The sequence below is a fragment of the Parambassis ranga genome, chromosome 20, assembly GCF_900634625.1.
Source record: "Parambassis ranga chromosome 20, fParRan2.1, whole genome shotgun sequence".
Classification (NCBI taxonomy): domain Eukaryota; kingdom Metazoa; phylum Chordata; class Actinopteri; family Ambassidae; genus Parambassis; species Parambassis ranga.
Genome location: NC_041040.1, coordinates 5,604,213 through 5,627,170, shown reverse-complemented (window position 1 = coordinate 5,627,170; position 22,958 = coordinate 5,604,213). Strand labels below are relative to the sequence as shown.

At 43.8% G+C, this 22,958-nt stretch overlaps 1 protein-coding gene across 1 annotated transcript in view; it reads left to right on the top strand.

The window, feature by feature from the left end:
- The window catches only part of adarb2 (adenosine deaminase RNA specific B2 (inactive)), a 138,409-nt gene extending 116,549 nt beyond the window's left edge, over nt 1-21,860 (top strand). Inside the window, exons 5-10 of the mRNA XM_028433209.1 lie at nt 5,878-6,046; nt 8,197-8,348; nt 9,311-9,479; nt 13,666-13,847; nt 19,288-19,469; nt 21,684-21,860. Of these exons, the coding sequence (XP_028289010.1) occupies nt 5,878-6,046; nt 8,197-8,348; nt 9,311-9,479; nt 13,666-13,847; nt 19,288-19,469; nt 21,684-21,860 (1,031 nt within the window). The remainder of the gene's footprint in view (nt 1-5,877; nt 6,047-8,196; nt 8,349-9,310; nt 9,480-13,665; nt 13,848-19,287; nt 19,470-21,683) is intronic.
- Nucleotides 21,861-22,958: the final 1,098 nt, after the last annotated feature.

The window sequence follows — 22,958 nt, the reverse complement described above, 5'->3', positions numbered from 1 at the left end:
TGATTACAAATGACAGTTAAGCTATGGTTCTTAGTCTGCATATCCATTTTCAAATAGGGATTTTTCTCTTCTCTTTATCTGGTTTTCCGGCTGTCGTGAAGTGTAATGTTCAATAATCACATCCGGCAACAAAACAGCTTGTAAGAGGGGGGAGAAAAAAAAATTAGCAGGGATGCGTCTGGGTCTCTCTCTCTCTCTCTCTCTGTGAAAGAGAGAGAGATTTGAAACCCTCTGCAGCATTTCACAAAGCCACCCTTATATGTTCAGAGCGGTTGCCTGTTAAAGCTAATAAAGATTCAACAGGGTGTATTCTCTACTCTTGCCAAGTTGTTTTTTCTCTTCCTTTGCCTGGTAGAGCCGAACATTTTCAGAGCTTTTCTGTGATTTAAGCAGTGTCGGTTGGATGACATTCAGCGTAATCATCCAACATCTTGTGATGAAAGAACACATGAAAGATAGGATTTATGGAGCTCAACCTAAATGGCATATAAATGAGTTGACTAAAAAAGTTGACCTTGAGAACTCATTCTGCTTCAGAAAGAAGTGTTGGCTTTATGGTGCTCAGAGATAATGGGCGGCTTATTAGGAAACATTTTTTTTTCCTGTTCTATAACCATAGAGAATAAAGAGATTGTGATAAGGGCTTTCCATGCAGCTAACATGTGTTGGATCATCTCACAGTTGGTTGCCATGGTATTTCTATGGATTTGTTTTTGTCTCTTTTTGTGGTTTCATCAGCAGTTTATTCACACTAGAAAATATACTCTTAGCACAGTTAACAGTGCCTTTGAACCTTTTACAAAGGTATTGGATTATTATGCATTACCCTGTGAGTGGCAAGGACAGAGAGTGAGCCAACGGCGCCCTGGGCCTAGACGGGGAAAAGGGCTCCCTCAAGACGACCATGGGGGAATAACATTACTCATGGTGTATGATTTAGGTCCTATTAAGACATATGATATGGTAAATCCCAGGTTACTTGACTGAGGGGCCCTATAAGGTATGTCATGTAACATAATCAGTGTTACTTGGCTACAGGGCCCCATTAACATATCAGGAGGGGTCAAATTGGAACTGATGAAGCTGCTTGGATGAGCAGCGAAACGTCTTCTAGAAAACTCTACAGGTCCAGACGCCTTGCTTCAATCTTCTCTACATATGATGACCTGGATGACTGAGAATCTTCATCAACAACGACAGTAGTAAAGATAACATAGGCCTCGTTCACACTGGAGAACGTCAATCCAGCTAGAGTAGGATGGAATCCGGATACAGCTGGATACATTCAGACCTATATTCAAATCTGGCTATCACACACACGTGTCCACACTCAATCCGGCTTAACCCGGCTAGGTGGCACCTCGTAATATACAGAGTCCGTTCAGGCCGTGGTGGGACCGTTTGTGCGCATGCGTCATGCGTTTTTTTTTTTTTTTTTTTTTTTTTTTTGTCCTGTGTTGCTCGTTCTTTCGTTTTTTTTTTGGTTCAAAAAGCAGTTTATTCCTTTGTAGCCCTGACGGAAAAAAAAAAAAAAAAAACGGAGCCAATCCAGCTCAGAGTGGTGGATCACGATCTATCCGGATTCGCGTTCCAGTGTGATTTCCCCAGTGTGAACTTCACACTGGGCTTCAGGACCTCCTGAGCTTGTGGGCTAATTTGCACATACCTTGCCTGCACCTTATAAGTCATCTATACAATAGGTCTTATCATTATACTGTATATCAGAACAAGTGTAGTAGAACTGTGTAGTAATGTAAATATGACTTATATGTGCTAGTAGTAGAGTTTCTCTTGTTTAATTTGCAATATGATTATTTTTTTGTTTTTTACATGGTTAGTACAGTGTTTTATGGCTTTTATTGTTGGGCGCATGCAAAAGCGTGAAACTGTGTTATCTAAAGTGAGTGACCTCAGAGCTGGAGTCAGCCAAAGGATTTTAGATTGGAACAATTTATACTTATTTTTATCATAGTGTGGGTGTTTTCATTGAAAATCATTACCAACATCTCATTGATTAGTATTACTTATAAACCCTAAAAATAAAGACGGCATCTTCAGTTCCCACGGTAACCCTGTTTGGTAGCAGTTTTACTTGGTGGGTTTCTCATATCTATTCTAAGTGACAACAATGAAACTAACATCTTCATTTGACTGCAGCATCTACAGATTATTGAAGAGTAGCTCCAGCCCTAGCTTCACTACAGTCTGTGACAAATTAAAGACACTATAGAGTTGCATTATGGGCATTATGATGCTCTCATATCAGTCTATCTCTGTGCTGTGTAATATGGAGTGAAATGAAATGGAGCAGCCTGGTGGTTGACAGCATGCAGAGAAAGCCAGTGGAGTGGGCCGAGTGTTCTGGGGTGGAAGTGATGCAACATTAAACAGAACCACAGCGGAAGTTCATGCTGTAGCTGTTTGATAAATGTGTTGACCTGCACTCTGAAGGAACTGGCTGAGCTCAGATACAGTCAGAGGTGCAGGTGTGCAGCCCACATTTTGGCACACTTACTCAGAAGCACTTTAAATTTTAGGCACAGTCATGACCAATAAGCCTCACTTCCCCCAATAGAGTAGAGTCTTTTCCACAGTACTCAGGCAATTTTGGAACAGATGGAGCCACAAAAGCTTCTCCCTTGTGGGAACCAGACTCCCCACGGCTGAACATAATGTAGAGTCAAATACATTAAACTGGCCAAAATATCTTCCAATATAAAAAAAAGCCTGGTAATATCCTAAATGTGATTTTTCTGGCTGTCAGTCAGATAAATATGAGTGCAATTTGCTCACACTTTTGACCTGGCAGGCAAGCAGTACCCGCACAAATTCCCTTTAATTCTTGACAGAGAAATTGCACTGCTCTGCTTGATCGTTACCACTCCTCAACCTCACTTTTCCCTCCACTCAGGTGCAGCAAGAAACAATAATCAAAACACTGTGTTAAATAAATACCTGTGTGCACCTCACAGAAAAAGTCCCATGTGCTGTCACAGAGTGTGTGTTTACTTGTTGAGTTGGCATAGTGAGTTGGTGTGTGCTTTGTCTTCCTGTCAGAGGCCTCTGACAGTGTTACCGTGCGTTCACGCCATTTATCTCGCTTATAAAAAAGTTCTGTTCATGACGTGAGAAATTAAAATGTTTGATTTTTCTTTTCCATTTAAAGGAGCCATATGCTTTTATTACAGACAGCTTGACAGCCGTATGCTAGGACTTTACTTGGAGCTAGTGCTTCCCCTCCAAAAAACAAAAAATTCTCACATGTTTCATTAACTCAGCAGGCTAACCAACAACCCGTGACACCTCGTCCCAGGCCAGGGCCTTTTTGTGGCATCAAGACTAGGATCGTACAACACCGGGTGCCCTGCGATCAACTTCTCGCACGCCATTTTGATAGGAACTAAAGTACAGTAGGAACCAAAGTTTCCGAGTGTGTTCCCTGAGATTCACACAAGCGAAGAACGTCTATAATCTGATTGGTTGTCAGTATTTTTCAGCCAAAACACGTCGTGGTTAATTTGCATAAAGTTCAGCTGTCTTCAGCTCTAGTTGCTCAACTTTTGTAGCTGTAGTCCGTTTAGTCGCTCTCCAATATAAAGCGAATGACTTCTGGTGATTTTACAGCTTTAGTCGCTCTTGGTGTGAACACATGTTTAGGTGTAGTGCAGCTGCCATAGTGAGTGTGTGATGTACATGCTTCCTGACAGTGCTGGTGTCCCGGGGTGTGACATCTTTGAATCACTAGTAATCAACGGATGTATTTGTGCGTGAAAAGCGCCCGAGGACTTTGACCCCGCTCCACCTTGTTCCTTTTGACCCTCTCTTTTTGTGACGCAGCTGATTATTTCTGGTTTAAAAACAGCACACTGCCTGTGGGCCTCTCTCTCTCTCTCTCTCTCTTTCATTCATCTCTCCTCCTCCTCCTCCTCCTCCTCCTCCTCCTCCTCACCGCTCTCAAGCAAACTGAAGGCAACCTCAGTGCCAATTTCATGGGAGGGTAGTGAGCAGCGCTGCAGAAATTATCCACTGCAAAATTGATCTAAACAATCGCAAAGTGGAACGGCAAGGAAAAGCAGGAGAATGAAATTGGGAGAGTCTGTTACCTTTTTGAATTTGCTTTATCACCAAGAAGGAATTGGGCTGCACTGCTTACAGGGAATGCCAATAACTGAACTCATGATATAGAGATTTTTATGGGCCTGTACAGTCATAAATATTGTATGTTTTCTATGTAGTAGTACAGCTTCTTTAACCTACTTTTTCTCCACTTTAAGTTTACCATTCCTCCATGAGTGATATTTACATCTGCAGAATCATGCCCTATTTGGTTCTAAATATTGACACATTTAAATAATCACTGTGCAAACAGCTGCATGCCCAAGATGATGTGTTGGTGAAGTCTATAATCTACTTATAAAGACGTTTTTTTCTGAAAAATAAATGTGAGTAAATAAATGTATCTAAGGGTCTTTCCTCACTCAGAACATCAGATGTCAGTGGGTTATGACAATAAATATCTAAATTATTTTACTAATCCTAGAGAAAGTTCTTTGTCTATATTTACGTATTTATGTATTTTTTCCTAAAAAATGTTCTGCTTGTTTAACACTTTTTAATATATATATATGCAAATCTCTATTAAACACATTCATGGATGAGCTGAAATGTTATTTTTATTCTCAGTTCTTATCATTTTGGCACGAGGGATTTTCCTTTGGCTCTGACTAAAACCTCTCTGGGGGCACGCCAAAAATTCCTCTGTGTCCCGGAAAAACTCTGTATATGACTCACTAGACAGCAGAATTATTATAATTTGGTTTCAGGGTACCTGTTTAATACAGAATCTGTATTAAAGGTCCTTGAAAACTAATACTAAAAAAACTAAAGAGGCACATAATGACCTGGTTGGAGTTGGTAAGAAACCAAAACAGAGCCCAAAGCAATGAGCGAATACTGGACCTAATGTAATCTGATGTCCAGATGACTGATAAGGTTGCTCTTTAGCTTTTTAAATATGAAGTAAATCAGCAGCTGTTTGCTCGTATCTTTGTCAAAGTGAAAAATTAAAACAAGAAGTTATCTCAGAAATAAAGGTCTAAGTGTTAGATTATCAAAGTAAATTCTTTTTGCAGTTTCACTACTTCCTCAGGTAAAAGTTGAACTAGTTCCACCCTCCCCAGACTGTCCTTCCTTCTTCTGCTCCATGCTCCTTTTCCTTAACTGCCCACACACACACACACACACACACACACACACACTCTCTCTCTCTCTCTCTCTCTCACTCCGTCCTCCTTCAACTTTTTTCCTCCCCTGTCCTCCTTCCTTCTCCTCATCAGTGGAGGTGTCAGGACTCTAACGCCGCAGTGCCATCTGGGCCGAGGCTGATAAAAGCTCATGTGCCGGTCCGGCGGTGCCTGCAGGTCTGCCAGAAGCCAGCGAAGCCTGACTTTCAGAGGCGATGGGAGAGATTTGTGGCAGCCAAAGAAGGAATGGCAAGCCGTTAATGTGCTGATACACCCCCCCGCCATCCCTTCTGCACCACCTCTGTCTATCTGTCCGTCAGTCACCTGGCCTTCTTGCAGTGACTAAAATCTTCACTGAGAAAAAAGTGTCGTTTTTTTTTGGTCAAAGAAAACCAACATGAGGCAGGGCGGCTTTTGTATCTGTGATCTTTCTCTTAGCATTTTGTTTCATGTGTCACATTGGGGTCACTCGTTGTTATCCTGGTTCAAACAGAGTTAGCTGGGCTGTCATGACACCCATCCATCTGTGTAACATTTATGTGACACAGCACAATTTCAATGAGAAAACATGTGAGTTTGATACCAATACAGCAATAGCAATTAAAATGACTATTTGTCTGTTTTTGTTCGACAGGGCTGGACCTGAGGCACGCCCAGGTGGTGGCGTTATCCACGGGCACCAAGTGCATCAATGGGGAGTACCTGAGTGACCAGGGACAGGTGGTCAATGACTGTCACGCTGAAGTCACAGCCCGCAGAGCCCTGCTACGCTTCCTCTACTCTCAACTTGAACTCTTCTTGAGGTAAATAGATCCGTCTTCTGCTGGATCTCTAAAACTTGAGTCTGTGGCTCTGAAACCTCTGTGGTATTTACATTCCTAATCCCCTGATAATGGCCAGATTATTCTTGATGTAACTAATTGATTGGTTGTCTGGATGGTCTATGTGTGACCACTCAGTTGTCAATATCTCGATCATTGTATGAATGGACCTGAAGAAAACTTCCAGAAGTTAACCTGAAAGATCTTTACCTACCGGTTTACTCTGCAGTAACTCATGATTTTGGATTATATTAAGGCATATATTACATAATTTGGAATGAAGTCAGGGCACCGGGTTCTCCGACTTCCTCTCACATTCCAAAGATGTGCATGTTAGGTTAATTGGAGACTCTAAACTGGCCATAGGGGTGAGTGTGAGTATGTCTGGTGGTTTTTGTTTGTCTGTATTAGCCCTGCAATAGACTGGTGACATGTTCCGGGTGTAGCCCGCCCGCCTCCTGCCCACTGACAGCTGGGATAGGCTCCAGCTCCACTGTGACCCTGTAGTAGTACAGGACAAAGCAGGTTAGAAATGGATGGAAGAAAATCTAACTGCCACATGCAGAATTCTGAAGTTAGTCACAAGTTTCACACAGTGGTGGAAGAAGCTCACAGGTTATTTACATGTATAGAGTAAGAAGTCATTTTGTAGTTCCAAGGTGCTCAACATGCATTACACTATGCTTAATACCAGTATATCAGGTTTGCTGTTACCTCCTACAGCAGTGCCAAAGAACGCTCTCCCCTCTATAATAAACTCCATGGAAACAGCAATGCTTTGTTCACAAGAGACTTTTCAATAATCAATGAGCCATATGTGTGCTGTTCTCTCCAGCTACAGCTAAGCACGCTGTCACACACTCAACTGGTTCAGCAGCAGGTCTCAGTGGCCTATTTGTTTTTAGCACTTTTTTTTTTTTTATCCACAGTGTCGCTATTAGCTACCTGTACAACGCGCTCTGGTGCACACCAACTCACCGAGCTTTTTTATCAGCATCAAGAGACAGTCCTGATGAGTTCTGACTCCTAACTGCCTCCGGTGCATAAGCATATATTATGGTTCTGTGCTCCCTGAGGAACTCGATAGCAAGGCTGATGTATCAGATTAGTGGATGGAAGTCTAGATCGTTGAATGTCATATTTGCATACACAGCACTGACTTTTTGTCTTAGCACAATGCTGGATGGCAGGTACGGAGACTTTGCAGCTGAGTAAAATGGCTAATGGGGAAGATAACTCATAATGAAATGACCAAACAAAATGCCAGAACTGCCATATTTACACTCGGTGAAAGGACAGAGGAGAGGTTATATAAAGACTGCAGGCGTGCTTTGCATTAGAATGCATAGTTTGAAACTATGTAAATGTACTGAATTATGTGTGTGTGTGAGTGAGTGATGATGCCATTGAACTATATATATATGGCATCACTATGACCAGATTATCAACACTGTATGTTCATCCTAATCTACCGTAATTTGGGCGTTTGTTTTGACATACTGAGTATGTACCTTTAACATTTGAGTGTTGCCAACACCGAAAAAAGATTGATTATATACACCAAAGTCATTTATGAGCTCTAACAGAAAACAACCACGTGTCCTTTTACATACTGTTAATCCAAACATGGCTCGATTTCTGTTTTTTAATCCCCTAAATGACCTCTAAATGAAACATGTTTAGGTAGCTAGCAGCTACAGCACTAATCCACAGATTGGTCATGCTCACAGTTTACCGCTGAGGAGCAGCTTCACTGCTGTAGAGCGCTCTTTGTCGATCGTTTTATAAAATATCTATGCACTGTACAAAATCTAAAGATTGATCCGAACCCACGCGGCATTTATATATTTATGTTTGGTGATTATTTGACCTTCACAATGACCGATAGCTTCAGCTCCCATCCCGTCTGTGTTGTTATTATTTGGGCAGCCTGAGTAATGTCCAGGAGCCCGTCTGACAGGAGGAGAATGGGGAAGCCAGCGTCCATCTCTCTCTGTCTCTCCTTTACTTCATCATTGGAAAAGAAAAGTGAAAATCTATTTCCTATGCTGTGATGAATGGTGCTACTTTTCTCATCCGTCTCCCTTCTTCTTCTTCTTCTTCTTGGCTTTTCTCTTTTCTCACTGCCACAGTAAAAGGCCAGAGGACTGGGAGGAGTCAATATTTATGCATCACAAGGAGTGCGGCTACAGGTTGAGGGACAACGTCCATTTCCACATGTACATCAGCACCTCGCCGTGCGGAGACGGGAGGCTCAACTCACCATATGAAATCACCACTGAGTGTGAGAAAGCAGCCCTCTGTGTCTCTGTTTTCATACCTCAGAAATATGCTGTTTTTATTAGCATTACTTTAATTGTTTCTGTCACTTACTGTCACAAGCTCACAGACGGGTCATTTCTCTGGCAGTTTAAAAGCGTCTGCTCTTCTTTTTTTTTTCATCCTTTTCATGTCACATTCTGTCTTTGGCCTCTTTCAGCCACACTGTGCTGACTAGCTGATAATTTATTGCTTACTGACGGAAAAATAAATTGTGTATTCATTTAGACGGTTAGCCCAGCACTTTTAGGGGAAGCCTACGAGTTTAGAAATGTAATCTGGACTATACCCCCCCCCCCCCCCACCCCTCCGCCCTCAGACTGAAGCTGCTATCCAGCTCTGTGAGTATATATTCTTGTGCGGTACATGGTGAGATTTACATGAAACCAGCATGGATGGGAAACAGAGAGGGAGAGAGAAAGTTCGACGCTGTCATCAGAGAAGCCTTTGAACATTTTTTTTTAGTCATTAAACCCTTTAAATGTTCAGCAGTGCGCTTTCAGAGATTAGAAAATTACTGAGCACCTTTTTTCCCGACTGTTCTTAAACATTTCTGAGCTGGAAGTCGAGGCTTAATTTTTAGCTGCTGTCATATCAGCCAAAGTAAAAGCGAGGGAAGGAGGGATGGGAAGGGAAAAAAGTGAGGAACGGAGAGGTTATAATGACAAAAAACACACATTATTTATGTGTATTCGGTCATTATGCTCAAGAGATGCGCTTATTTTGTTAGTATGTGTCACAGGGACGACAGAAATACTTCACAGTTGCCAAATAAACATCATTTAACAGTGTTAGCAGCATGTTAGTGTCTTCTTGTCTTGACATAGTTTTAAGTTTGTTTATCAATACACCTAGATACTCACACACATCAACCAGTAGCTCGGAGCGTCCGAACAGTGAAGTGAGTGACGATGCTTGTGTTTTCAGTACACAGCAGCAGACACCTCATGAGGAAGCACCGGAGCCACCTGCGGACCAAAATCGAGTCGGGCGAGGGGACGGTGCCGGTGCGGTGCCGGGGACCCATCCAGACCTGGGATGGCATTCTACAGGGCGAGCAGCTCATCACCATGTCCTGCACCGACAAGATCAGCAGGTCAGTGTTGGTGTTCACATGGGTCTGAGGTTTTGATCTGAAGCTCTTCTTGTGTTCTGCTGATTTGGAGTTTCTGTCACTAAGCCTAATCTAAAAACTGAAGTGCTGCCACGCTGAACATCCTGCAACCCGAGTTCAAACTGTAAAATCTAGTCTCAGCTGGATAAAGTGCTGTTCCTACTGTCTTTAGTTGAGGTTGTTGTGGTTGCAGCTCCCATGCTTGATACTGGTCTTGAGATTGGAGCACTTTTTTGCACCGTTTTACTTACTTTACTTTACTATCACTAAGGACGTCTTATGCCTGCTTTAAGAAAGCAGGGTACACTGGTTGGTGGAAAGGTTAACTTTATTAGGAGATTATCTTCCTTATGAGATGGACTGATCGCTGTTTATATAAGACATTTGAATGTGTGCTTTATGATCCAGGCAGAGGTTTGTCTGATATTTACCTCAGCACATCGCTGTGTGTGGGTGTGTGTGTTTCCACGAGCTGCACTGTGTGTGAAATCTTTTGTGATCCTGCTGGTGAATATTGATTTCCCATATGTGAGTTGAATGGCTAATCCAATTCTAATGAATTAGTGTGTTAATCGTGGCTTTGTTTTAATCTCTAGATCTGTTGGGCAGACTTTTCTCTGGCTAACATATTAGTCATACAACCCTGCACCCACGGTGATCTATTGATTTTACATGTTTCAGGCTTTACAAGGTACATGCCTACATGTTATGACGGAGTGTTTATTATTCTGGTGCAGTGTCATTTATTAACAGTTTGTTTATATATATTTGTGCTGAATCAGACTGACTAATGTCTGAAGATGGACAGAAACACCAACACACGATGGAGGCTGTAAATTGCCCTTAAATTGTTGTCGTCCACATGTTGGCAGGCCAGCGCCGGACAGATGGCGACGCTAAATCAGGACAGCTTTGCTCTTCCGCCTCCATTTTCACAGTCTTCATGTGTGAAGAGTGGAGGCATAAGTGTGTACACACTAGGGGAGGGGGAGGGGGGGACGATGCATTCACTTACTGAACATTTTTTTCGTTTGTGTACGCATGAAAAAGGACAAAGGAGTCAACTTTTTTATTTTAACATAAATTACCTTTAAGTTAACAATGAATTCTTCATATCCAGGAAGTGTCTGAGACTGGGTTAAATGCTGTTTTTGCTGAAAAGATGCTCAAATGCAAAGATAATACATTACAACCTATGTAAACGGTTAGACTTCATCACTCATTAAGGAATTTGACATGAAGTTTTTATTTAGTAAACAATATTTAGCTTTTAATCTTAGTGAAACTGAGGGAAACTTAGGCCCAGGAAAATCGCCGCTTATCAACTAATCTTTAATCGATCAATAAGGTCATTCAACTATCGATTAATGAATTAATCGATAATTTGCATCCCTACAACCTACATGTGCGGTATGTGCCCACTGCCTGTCCTCTAATTTGGCATCATTTAAATTGTTGTGAATATCTTTTAGTGGATATTTACAATCGTCATATTTAACATTAATAAAATGTTAGTGAATGTTAGTTTTCAGATGAGGAGTGTGCTGCTCTGGCAGACCAGTGTCAGACATTCAGGAGATCTAGCTTGTGGAAATATTTAGTTATGTGACTATGCGGTGATGGAATCTGTCAGAATCTGTGCTCATATTTGCTTTTCCCATTAGGGGCTCAATAGATTCAGGACCTGCTGCTAGCCTAAAGAAGCAGGACCCAGAAATGACTCCCAAGCACCTTGATTCTGATACACCTCAAAGTTTAGCATGCCACCACGCTAACGGGTGCTAATTCATGGCAAATAAGCATTAAAGCTGAGGCTGATGGGAATTTTAATGGTTTTCCAACTGAAATATTTCAATCTGGATCAATCTAATTGACCCTTTGACTGATCCACACCAGAGCTGTTAGACTAACAACACTCCATCATAGTAATTCTTCACTTCCACCCTTGTCTTTGCATTTTTCTGAAATATCTGAAGTCGATTTTTAATATAGTGTCACTCTTTCCGCCATGACTGGGCCTCAGAAATATGGGCCATGACTGGGACTGGGCCTCAACGCCATGAATTTAGCTTAGTAAGCACCGCACTGTGCCAACTGAGCCGTACAGGACCACAGCTGAGCCGCTGCTGTGTGTGTGTGTGTGTGTGAAAGGACTGCCACAAACACACAGAGAGACACAGAGAGAGAAAGAGCGAGGAAGCAGAAGACAGCTAGAGAGAGGCTGTGTGAGCGGGAGGTGAACCCTTCTCCTGTGTAGCCGCTGTTAATTTGACCAATTTGATTCAGTTGGCCAGGGCTGGAGATGGTGTGATTAAATCTACCCAGGTCACCAACAGGGGTGAAAGCAATTACTTTACAAAAAAATAGAGTGACAGAGGAGGGAGAAGGGACACCCAGCTTTTCTTTCCCTTCCTCCATCCCCCTCTCTCCTTTCCTTTCTGCGTCAGGCCAGACGGCAGACGCTCTGTCTTTGCTCCACAGCTTCCTTTTTTTTTTTTTTTTTAATATCGCTGTAAATGATCGGTGGCCGTCGTTAAAGTGAGTGGGTCACTGAGGGCCAGTTTATCAAGGTCAGGAGTGGAGAGTGGAACTGAGAGGAGCTTAGGGCCGCAGACTCAACACACACACACACACACAGCTGCAATCTTAAAGTCCCCTGGACACTCTTTTTGTCCTCTGTCACACTCATTTTGCAACCTCCCATTACTTTTTTATTTCCCCACTTCCTTCACTTACTGCACTTTATTACAGTTAGTTCAGCTCTGACCAGCGAGGACATTAGGATCTTTGTTCTTATCATAAACATCCCTGATAGCCTTGCTCCACCTGATGATGAGCATGGTTTTGTTTTCTTAAGCCCAGAACAGAGAAGCTCCTTTGATAATATTTGATTTGAAGTCGACAGCTGGATTTAATTGGGGGGCCTAAATGGCTTTCATATAACCATGATGTTCTCCATTCCACTGCAGTTTTATGCAGATGAACACATTACTTTAATGGTCTGCGTTTACCGGGGGAGGAAGGGAACGATAGATGCAGTAAGAGAGAGAGAGAGAGGAGGTCTCTCCCCTCTCCTCGCTTTAGATTCACACACCCGAGCCAGATGGCTGTCTTTTCTTGCATGAGATTAGAAGATGTTTCTGATTCACGGTGTCGCTTTCTGGGTAAATTAATATTTCAGGCGAAAGTATTTCTGTTTTGGTAGAGGGTGTGTGTGTGTGTTTTTTTTGAACAGAGCTCCTCCTCTCTGCTTGAGAGGGAAGGACGGATCTTGTCGACAGATTGCAGGTAAAGCGGCCGCTGCTTTGTGAGTCCGTTTAGCGATTCCCAGAAAGCCGTTGATGTTAATTGACTGCTCTGGAAGCAAAAGAAGCTATAATGAGTGATTATTAAGCCGGTGAGAGGAAGAGGAGGGGGGGGGGGTAAAAAACAAGCAGCTGCTGTAATTGCATCCATGATAAAGAGACATTGATTAACAAAAAGAACAATGATGTTAAAATCAGTAGCTCAATGTCGAGCCTCTGATTGTGCCTCAGCTCAGGTACACGGCAGGCTCCCCTCTGCGTGTATGAAAGGCAGGAATGATAATAAACACGGTAATTATCATTTTGCATCCATGAATTAGCATCTGCTGGTTAAATATAGAGGGAGTTTCAATGGTGGCACATGACCAGCTGGCTACAGTATCAGTCCGTGTGGCCAGCAGGATTAGCCTCAGTGATTTTGTGTCAGTCGTGGATCTCCCCAAACAAACCCTGAGGTGATCACCCTCATGCTGAGCGATCCACGGAGGCTCTCCTGCCTCCCCGTGCAGTGCATTAACCTCTGTGGCACTGATGAATGCACACATGGTAATGTGTTGTTTCATGTAATGAATGCTGATGTACTGACCCTTGGCTGTGTTGTTGGTGATGATGGTTTGGGGAGGAGAACATGTGTGTTTGTGTGTGTGTCGTCAGCCCAGTGGATGTTATTCATCACGTCCCACATCAAGATAATGATCAAATTGTCTCTACCTGTCAATGAAGCTTCCACATGTGTCCCTCTCTTTTTTCCTCACCTTTACTCTATATCCTGATTCCCCTCTCTTCTCTTCTCTTTCCGTCTTTCTTGCACCACTCGCCTATCTTCTCTTATCACATGCCTTTCTATTTTTCTACCTCCTCAGATGGAACATCCTGGGCCTGCAGGGGGCATTGCTGAGCCACTTTGTAGAGCCTCTGTACCTGCACAGCGTGACGGTCGGCAGCCTGCGCCACACGGGCCATCTGAGCAGAGTTCTGAACCAGCGGCAGGAACGCCTGGGCCCGCTGCCTGCGACATACAGACGCAACCAGCCCCTGCTCAGCGGTACGACTGCAACACACACACAATATAGTCTTGGTTTTGCTGGAAGCTTGGTGACACACTGACTATAAGAAGGTCATTTTCACATCCTCACACATAATAAACAGTGAGGCTTCACACGGAGCAACAACTTAAAAAGTAAAGAGATGCATTAACTTAGCTCCAGGCCCTTACACACTATGTTTATATTCAGCATTTCTCCCATCTGCAACAAGCTTCGCTCGGGTTGATTCTGCATGCACCTTTTCACACAACCACCAGAGGGCACTACCACCAGCTGATGTAATTACCATTAAAATGTTAACACTAAGGTATTTTTTGGTGACAACATAAATGTCTATAAGCGGATAGTCACAGCAGTTATCTATAAAAGTCTATTGATTTTTTTAATATTATGCACCCTGATCACCCATTAGTTCTTAGTGCACTGGCTAATGATTTGTCACTTTTAGAGCATATGTAGGACACTGGGATTTTCTCAGAAATTATATTTGAGCAGTGCTAACTTTACAATAGTGCACTACTTTTCTATGTTGTTATACTTATTAAATTGTATCAAGGACTTGCAAGTAAACATGGTAAACAATACAGGCTTTAAAATGAAGATTAAAAGACAAAAACTGTGATTTTTGAAAGCTTGTGTTATGGCGTCTCTACACTGTGCGATTTTTAGCGATCCTATAAGACCATTGCATGACACACTACACAACGTGAATCTAAAACTTTGGTACGACGTCAAGTTTGATGCGTGCAGATTGTACGATGCCCATTCACTGAATGGCAGGCGATCACAGGTTACGTCGTACGTCAACATGCGAGGAGGAGGAAGACGTGGATGCAGGTCGTAGCAACTGTCACACTTTGAGACAGTCATCCTAAATTTCTGACCTCAGCTTGTCTTTGGTCGCAAGACGCTGACAACGGTCGTCGTGGAACCTGCCTCACAGTGCGACGTAAGACCACCGGTTTAGAGCCACGACCAAAGATATCTCCACGATTCTCCTACGATGCTCGTCTTTCGTCTGGGACAGCCCAAAATCGCACCGTGTAAACCGGGCATTAGTCAGCAATAACCCTTAGAGCTGTCATAGCATCTTTAAAGGAAAATGTACTGTGGTTAATTTTCTTAAAAACATAATATTATTTATTTTGGAATAGTGGACAAACATAAACAGTTAGTTTCTAAATTTAGTAAAATACCCACAGACCCAGGCTCCACTCAGTTTTTATAGATTTCCTTTAATACATTTTCATAAATGTCACCTCACAACAGATCACACACACATTACACTCATGCTCCGCTGCTTCTCTACTCTTACTTTGTGCCAACCAGACATAACAAAACAAAAAACAAGAAGTTGTGGCACGTCTGCTGAGACCTGAGGTTCCTCTCTGTAGTGAGGATGAATGCTGTGGATAAGGATGTGAATGACACCCTACATGTAGGAACTGCATCAGCCATCAGTTCAGATCTAGGCCAGTCAGAGCCGCTGAGCGACAACCACACACAGAGATGTAGGGCGCGTTTGGCCGCTGGGGATCATTGATAAGAACAAAGGCAGTGACAGCACATTATATCATGTCAGACACACACTATGGATGAATCTTTCATCGCACCTCTGTATGGATTCTACTTGCATCAGGGTTTGGATATTCTTTTTGAAGGGCACAGGGGCACTCTGGGTAATTGGGTGCCATGAGGATGAATATTTTGCAAGGCCTGTCCTCATCAAGATTGATAATTGTGCTAAATTGTCCTCTAGTGGTGAAAGCCTGGACGGGTTTAACATTGAAGCCTCCATCCACGGCTTTAGCCGGCATTTCTCATGATTTGCTCGACGCCTTTTTAAATAGAGACATCTGACTCAGCTGGAGCGGAGTTTCTTCTATTAGATGTGGTAATATGGAGAACTTTGGTCAGGTATGATCACTGTAATCATCCTTCATACCTAAAATATCACATTTTTTATTATAAATCTCACAGTAAGTGCACAGTTTGTTTAATGACTGTGGACTTTTCCCTGCCGGCCTCCTGTCTAACATTTGTCACGCCGACTCTGTGTGTGTGTGTGTGTGTGTGTTAGATCTTTGCACCTGCAGCACTTTGAGTAGCAAGAGTCTATTGAAGGATAGAAAGGTGAAGGATGGGAGGGAGATGGACAGACAGTGGAGATGGCCCTACACCAAATCAATGTAATCACAGCTCTTATCGGACATCCATTCAATGTGAAGGGAGCTCAGACAGATGAGAGAGAGAGACAGGCTGGAAAAGGGAGAGCGAGACAGCGCATTCAGATGTCTGCATGCGTCTCCCCCTCTCCTCTCCTCTCCTCGCCTCTCCTCCTCCCCCAACCTTCCTCGCCTCTCCTCCACCGTCCTTTCATTGATTCTGATGAGCTCCCCGGCTATTGTGAGTCCAGGGTTATTTAACAGCAACACCCCCCAGAGGAAATTCCTGGGGATCGCAGGGCTCGTTCTTATCGCGCACAACCAAAGCAGCCCCACCTGAACCCCGAGGGCTGAACACATCGACAGACTGACTTGTCCTTCACTCCTGTCTGGCTGTTAAGAGAACAGAAACTGTCGCAGGGCTTTGTTGTTTCAGGATAAGAGGAAACAGAACAGCGGGAGATAAAGAACACAATAATGGTCGACTTTTAGAGTTTGCCGTTTGTTTCATGGCGACAAAACTGCTTTGTGACTCAGATTATCCATCTGAAACAATCACACAGTCTGACACGGGTCTGTGCGACCATATTTCTACATACCTGTTGCTTCCTCTGCTGCTGCTGCTCTCCTTTCATGAGGAGCACATTTAAAAACCTTTAATGGCTGGGTAGATGCAGTTTGTACACATGAACACACAGCAGCATCAGTTATGAATCCCATAACCGAAGGATCCTAATACTCTCTTTCATGTCTGCCAAACACGTCCCAGAAGAGAAATTGATCAAGTCTTCAATGAAGGAAAAATCAAATTGGCTATTACAGAAACAGAGGAGTCAAACCCATTGAAGAGATGAAATGAGCCATGAATGGAGTGAGAGGAAAGGAGAGAAAAAGACAGGATGGATAGGAGGGTCCTTTGTTCAAAGAGGAGATGGGTAATAAGAGACTTGGAGGATTGTTAGTGTGGCAGGTGATTCATTCCAGTTCCAAGGAGCAACAGAAAAGGAGAGGTGAGATTGGTGAATGGAAGAGTGAAGCCGGGGAAATGAGTGTGGAAAAGGGGGGGGGGTGATCTGCGGGCATGTATTGTGGTATTGTAGATCAGGTATTGTATTACAACAAGCTGTCTGTCAGACGATGAGATCAGAGGCAGCTGTAATTCAGCCGTCACAGAGGCTGCGCCTGCTGCTTTTCTATGCCTTTAACATTGCAAGATAATAAATACAGCAAGTGGGTTGGAAGTCAAGCTGAAATCCAGGACAGCAGTTCATTCATGATGACAGTTTTACAGATATATGACTGGATAAAATATTAAAGGTGTTAAATCTTTATATAAATACTGAATCTCACACCCAATCTTTTACATGTAGGGAGAGATGTGGACGTCAAACCGTCCAAAGATGAAGCCACAAACTTTTACTGACAAAAGTAGATGCATCACTGGTAGCTGCTACTTACAAACATGCTTAATGCAGCGGCCATATTGGTTCAGACATATGCTATAGGAAGAGTATGGATCACTGTACTTCATCAAATTTAAAAATTCAGGTTTTTGCACCAAACAACATCTTTTGTGGATATCAATACTTATATCAATCACTACGTTAATGATGTTATTAAATATAATTTTCTTTCAGAATTTGATCAACATTTGACAAACATTTTGATAAACCAATCTCTTGAATCCTAGACCCCCACACTGGGGAAATCAATCCGGCTAGACTGGGATTCGGGCCGTATCTGGATATATCCTGATACCCTAACCCTTTTCTGAGACTGAACAACGCGAATCCAGATATATTGGGATAGCCGCATTGGCTCAAATGTGTCTCAGGTCTGAACGCAAATGCAGCTAGCGATACTTCCGGTTCACGGGGACACTGTTCGGGTCGCGTACAAAAGCCGTATGTAAACAACCGTCGAACTATGACAACTGCTCCGAGTTAATGTTCGACAGGGCTACAAAGGATTAAACTGCTTTTTTGAACTAGAAAAAACGAAAAAACAGGCAACACGGGACAAAAAAATGCATGACGCATGCGCGCACGCGGCCTGGATGAACTCTTTACATTACGAGGCGCCACCTAGTGGTTTGGAGGATTCGCAAGCAAGCCGGATTGAGCATGGACCCGTGTGTGTAATAGCCAGATTTGAAAATAGGTCTGAACATATCCAGCTTAAAGGCTATCCGGATTCAATCCTACTCTAGCTGGATTGACTTTCTCCAGTGTAGCACTAACAGCAAAACATTGAAAAGCAGCACAACATTTTCCCCCATTTAAACCATTAAAAAAAAACACACTGCAAGTGTTTATAAATCTTACACATTACCAAATCTCTGTAACTGGAATTTTACGGTGTTATCAGGTGTTAACACCTCTCAGACAGCATTTATCGTCAGCTAACAATTGATCTGAGTGTTCATAGCCCTGCAGTCAAATGAAAAAGTGTCTGCGAAAATTTCATACACGGCTCTCAGCTTCTTCTAATAGGAGTAAACTTCTGGCTGGCTTGTGTCCTGTGTGATTCTGCTTCAGGCTGTACATTACCCTGTAAATCAAAACGTCATTCTTTTACTTGCCCAGAATTCACTGGGAGACCGGCTACTATGAAACGCCCACGTCGGGCCTCCTCAGGACATTTTTTTGCCCCGAGCCCTCATTTGTTTCTCACCCTGCTGTCAGCTCCGTTTCTGCCACAGGCCCGGCAGCTCTGCCAACACCTGTGTCCTCAATGCAGACAGCTAATTCTCTCCATGAAACCCAAAGTGACCGCCGCTGACCTCCACTCTCCCTCTGTGTCTCTATCCTCCACTGATCGCTTTGTGCGCTTTGCTAATTATGTCAAAGAGGATGGAGGAGAGTGGCAGCGCTCCGTCTTTGTGGCTGGAGATCATATTTACAGCATGTAGCTGGTGACACTCACCAGTTAACTGTGTGGACATAAGAGCTTGATTTCCCTTCCCTGTCTCACCCAGTCTCTCTCTGAGGTTGTATCAAAGCGTCACGTAAACATCCATGAGGCTTCAGGCCCAGGTTGACTCTGCATTTTGCTGCACTGCAAAACTTTATGTCCGTCATTAGCCTCAGGTAGTGACTGAGCCGAGGGTGAAGGAAGGTTAAACAAAAAGTGGAGGAAAAAAAACACCGCTGCCGGTTTTTACTCACCAGTGCGTCACATGTGAAACACTTCTCTGAAGTGATTATCTACAACAAAGATGAATGAATGTTTGAACTTACAACTAACAGTCGGCCTCTTTGCCTTGCTTTTGTAGGACTGAGCAGCGCGGAGTACCAGCAGCCGGGGAAGGCCTCCTGTGTGAGCGTCAACTGGACGCTGGGCGACACGCAGCTGGAGGTGGTGAACACTGCGACGGGACGGAGACGGGACTCAGGGACACCCTCGCGCCTCTGCAAGCACGCCCTGTTCACCCGCTGGAGCAGACTTTACCGCAAGGTGAGAACAGACGTCACACAAGACACTAACTAGCAGCTAATCGCTAATTAGCATATTTAAACTACAGACTACAGCCGCCTCTCAGAGCTTAGCATCTTGCTCTGTCACTATCCCGTTACATACTTGAAATGTGTTCAAACTGAGAATTATAACTTTGAATCCTAAAGAAGGAACTTTTCCATCTGTGTTTTTCATTCCAAACTCCAAAATCTAAATTGTGCAAACTGATTGAAAAGTACTGAAAGGTTAGTTGTAGGGCTGAAGAAATAAGCTCATGTGGAGGTGCCAATCCTGCAACTGAAGTTGTCATCTTATAACAAATGTACAAAAGGTACATTTTATATAACTTGTTTTCATTATATTATAAATTTAAAAATGGATCACAGATGGCAGCTCACATCTGAAGCTTCTTGTTTCCACAAGAAGGACTTTAGGTGAGCTCAGATGCTGCCACAGGGACTCAAAACAGCTCCTTAGAGACCTGTGGGTGACGTCACATCGCGCTTCATCCATATTTTTTACACTTTATTATATATTATAATATTGCAATGCGTTCTAGAGGAGGACAGCCTGACTTTGGATGCTAAGTGATATTAAATCTACTACTAAAATAATCTGGGCTGGAGTGTTCAAACCCAGTCGAAACATTTTACTGCTGCAAGTCCAGGATTATTTCTGTAGCACTGTACTCTAGTTGTCTAGTTGTCTTACTATTTTGGTGCTGTCTCTGCATAAGTAGGTGTGATTTGTTGAGCTCGCCGTTGTAGTGTGTGGCTCTGCAGTCGTCATGCAGCTCTGATATGCTGGCTTCTTCTGAGGTGGCTCAAAGATGATTATAGAGGTTTATAGACTTAGTGACAACGTTAGTACACAATGCAAGATTTGTGGTTGTTACATTGTCACCGGGGGCTCTGAAGGCTCGTATGAGATCATTAAAACAGAATAGTACACAGTGAAATTATCCAGGTGACCCTTTCTGTGCTGAGGAACCGTGAGGTGCTACCTGCCGTAGACCGTTCTCCACTGCCAGGTATAACTTACTGCTAATGGAAATTGAGTTTTTCTTTGGCTTAAGTGGTCCTGACTGAGCCAGGGTGCTGTCAAATCTAAATGGAACACAGCCATTGTCAGTGATAATTACGACACTCTTTTGCATGTTGTGACACGTGGAAATATCTGCTGTGAGTAACTCATTTTAAAGTTAATTAAAAACACTTTCCTCAATGTATCTTTCACATTCTGCTAAAGTATTATGATATCGTATTTAATTAATATGCGCCTGAACAATAATCACATTTCATATGAATAAGTGTTCCTGGCAGAGGGGCAGTCGTCTGTGGTCAATAACAAACTGAATTTAACGGCCACCGGGTTCTCATAGTGCTGCAGGGATGCATGGCGACGCTCCCAAAGCGCCGACACGTGTGTAAAAGCTACAGAGATCTGAGTGGAATCTCCTCTTGTGTTGTAGATAAATTTGTCGGCCTGGCAACATCTGCTGTCTATGCGGCTTCTCAAAAACTGGCAGCTCGGATCTCTGCCCGCCGCACTTTCATTTCCATTCTGACACTTTATGTAACAGACACTGCCTGCAACGCCAAATGGCGGCCGTTAAAGCATAATGACTATGAAACCATAATTATTTGGAGAAGTACTCGAGGAGGCCCCCACCCTAAGTGCTCCCCGCGCGCCGTGCATAAGGGCCACGCAAGAGCAGTCGCACTAATCTCCAAAAGAAACTTTTGCTCTCTCCTCCTCTCTCTCTCTCCCTCTCCCTCTCTCTCTCTCTCTCTCCCTCTCTCTCTCCCTCTCTCTCCCTCTCTCTCTCTTCCTTCTCACTTGTCTCTCTGCCGATCTTCATTGTTTCCCCTCGCGACAATAGGAATGCACAAAAAGCACAGAGAATGTTCAATTGCTTGTGAAATTTAAATGGGGAGATTACACAGCTGTTGAAGCCCCCCCTCACACATCCCCACCCAAATGCATTTGTGCCGGCTCATTCGTTTTGTTTTGCTCCCCCCCCCCCTCCACACACACACACACACACACACACTTGCTGAACCTTTAGCCTCCCTGTCCCAGTTTTACTCCTCCTTTCCTGTTTTCCTTCTCCATGTCTTCACGTCTGTGATGCTTTTATCTGACTCTCGCTCTCTTTCTTTTTCCCCGCTCCTTGCTTCCTCTTTCCTGCTTTCCTCGTTCGGGCCTCTTCAGTTGGGGATCCACGTGTCCAGCTCGGTGGACCGCCAGCTCATGTACTGTGAGGCCAAGATGGCGGCACGCCCTTACCAGACAGTGAAGCAGCAGTGGTTCAAATCGCTACAGGACACGGGCCTCGGTACCTGGGTCAAAAAACCCCCGGAGCAGGAGCAGTTCCTGCTGTCAGTCTGAAGAACACAGCGAGTGTGTGTGTGTGTGTGTGTGAATAAAGTTTGTTTATTTTTTTAGGGTAAGATGAAACCATGTTTCACATCGTCATGTCCGGATGTGTAACCTCTGAACTGGAGGCTGTCACCCTCATTGTGTGTCCACGTCATTTGTCCACACAAGGTCAGCCAGACGGAGTGAAAAGAGAAGGGACACAAAAATACGTCTTTTAACACACAAACACACAGGTTTACGCAAACACCTAAATACAACCCCTCCACACACCCTCCTCTTCTTTAGCTGTCAAGGAAGGGTGGGGTAACCTTGAGCAGAATGAAAGGCAGCCGCTATCTTGTCATCAGCTATTTCCGGGCCCCAAGGCTCCTGCTGAGGAGCAGAGCCATGGGGGAGAGAGAGAGAGAGAGAGAGAGAGACAGAGAAAGAAAGAGAGAGAGAGAGAGAGGTCCACGTCCAATTACCGGCCCTGTCAGGGTGACGGGTGATAGAGGAAGAGAGAGTGAGCAAAGAAGGGGACAGAGCGTTTGCTTCAGAGCGGCCCGCCTCACCTTCCCCTCTTTCATTTCTATCTTTGTCCTCCTTCCCTTAACCCACCCTTTGACTCTCCCTCCTCTTGTCCTCGTTTCCATCTTCTTCCTCCCTCCTCCTCCTCTCCCCCTCCCTCCTGCCACCTTTCAAGCATGGCAGAGTTTGACACGACACAACGACAGGTTAATACACCCCTCATTTCTTTTCTTTTTTTCCCACCCTCGTCCTCACCACACCGGGTAGAGAGCAGGGGAGCTACATTAATGCAGCCATTACAGCTCACCTAAGTGCAGGTGGAGGTTGATGGAGGAGGAGGAGGTGGTGTATTTCTTGCTCTTTTTTGACTTGGATGACCTCGGATGCACCTAATTCAACCAAATCACCAATAACAGCAAGTTTTTGTTGTGACTCATTAGTGAGGCCCTGCTGACCTGGATGGTGGTCATGACCCCACCCCCTCATTCCCCAGATGGATAATAGTGAAGGTGGAGTCAGGTTTGTAAGCTGTGAGGGGGGCAGAGGTCCCTGATCACCACCATTCCATTTTATGTCTTCACATGATGTCACCAAAACAAC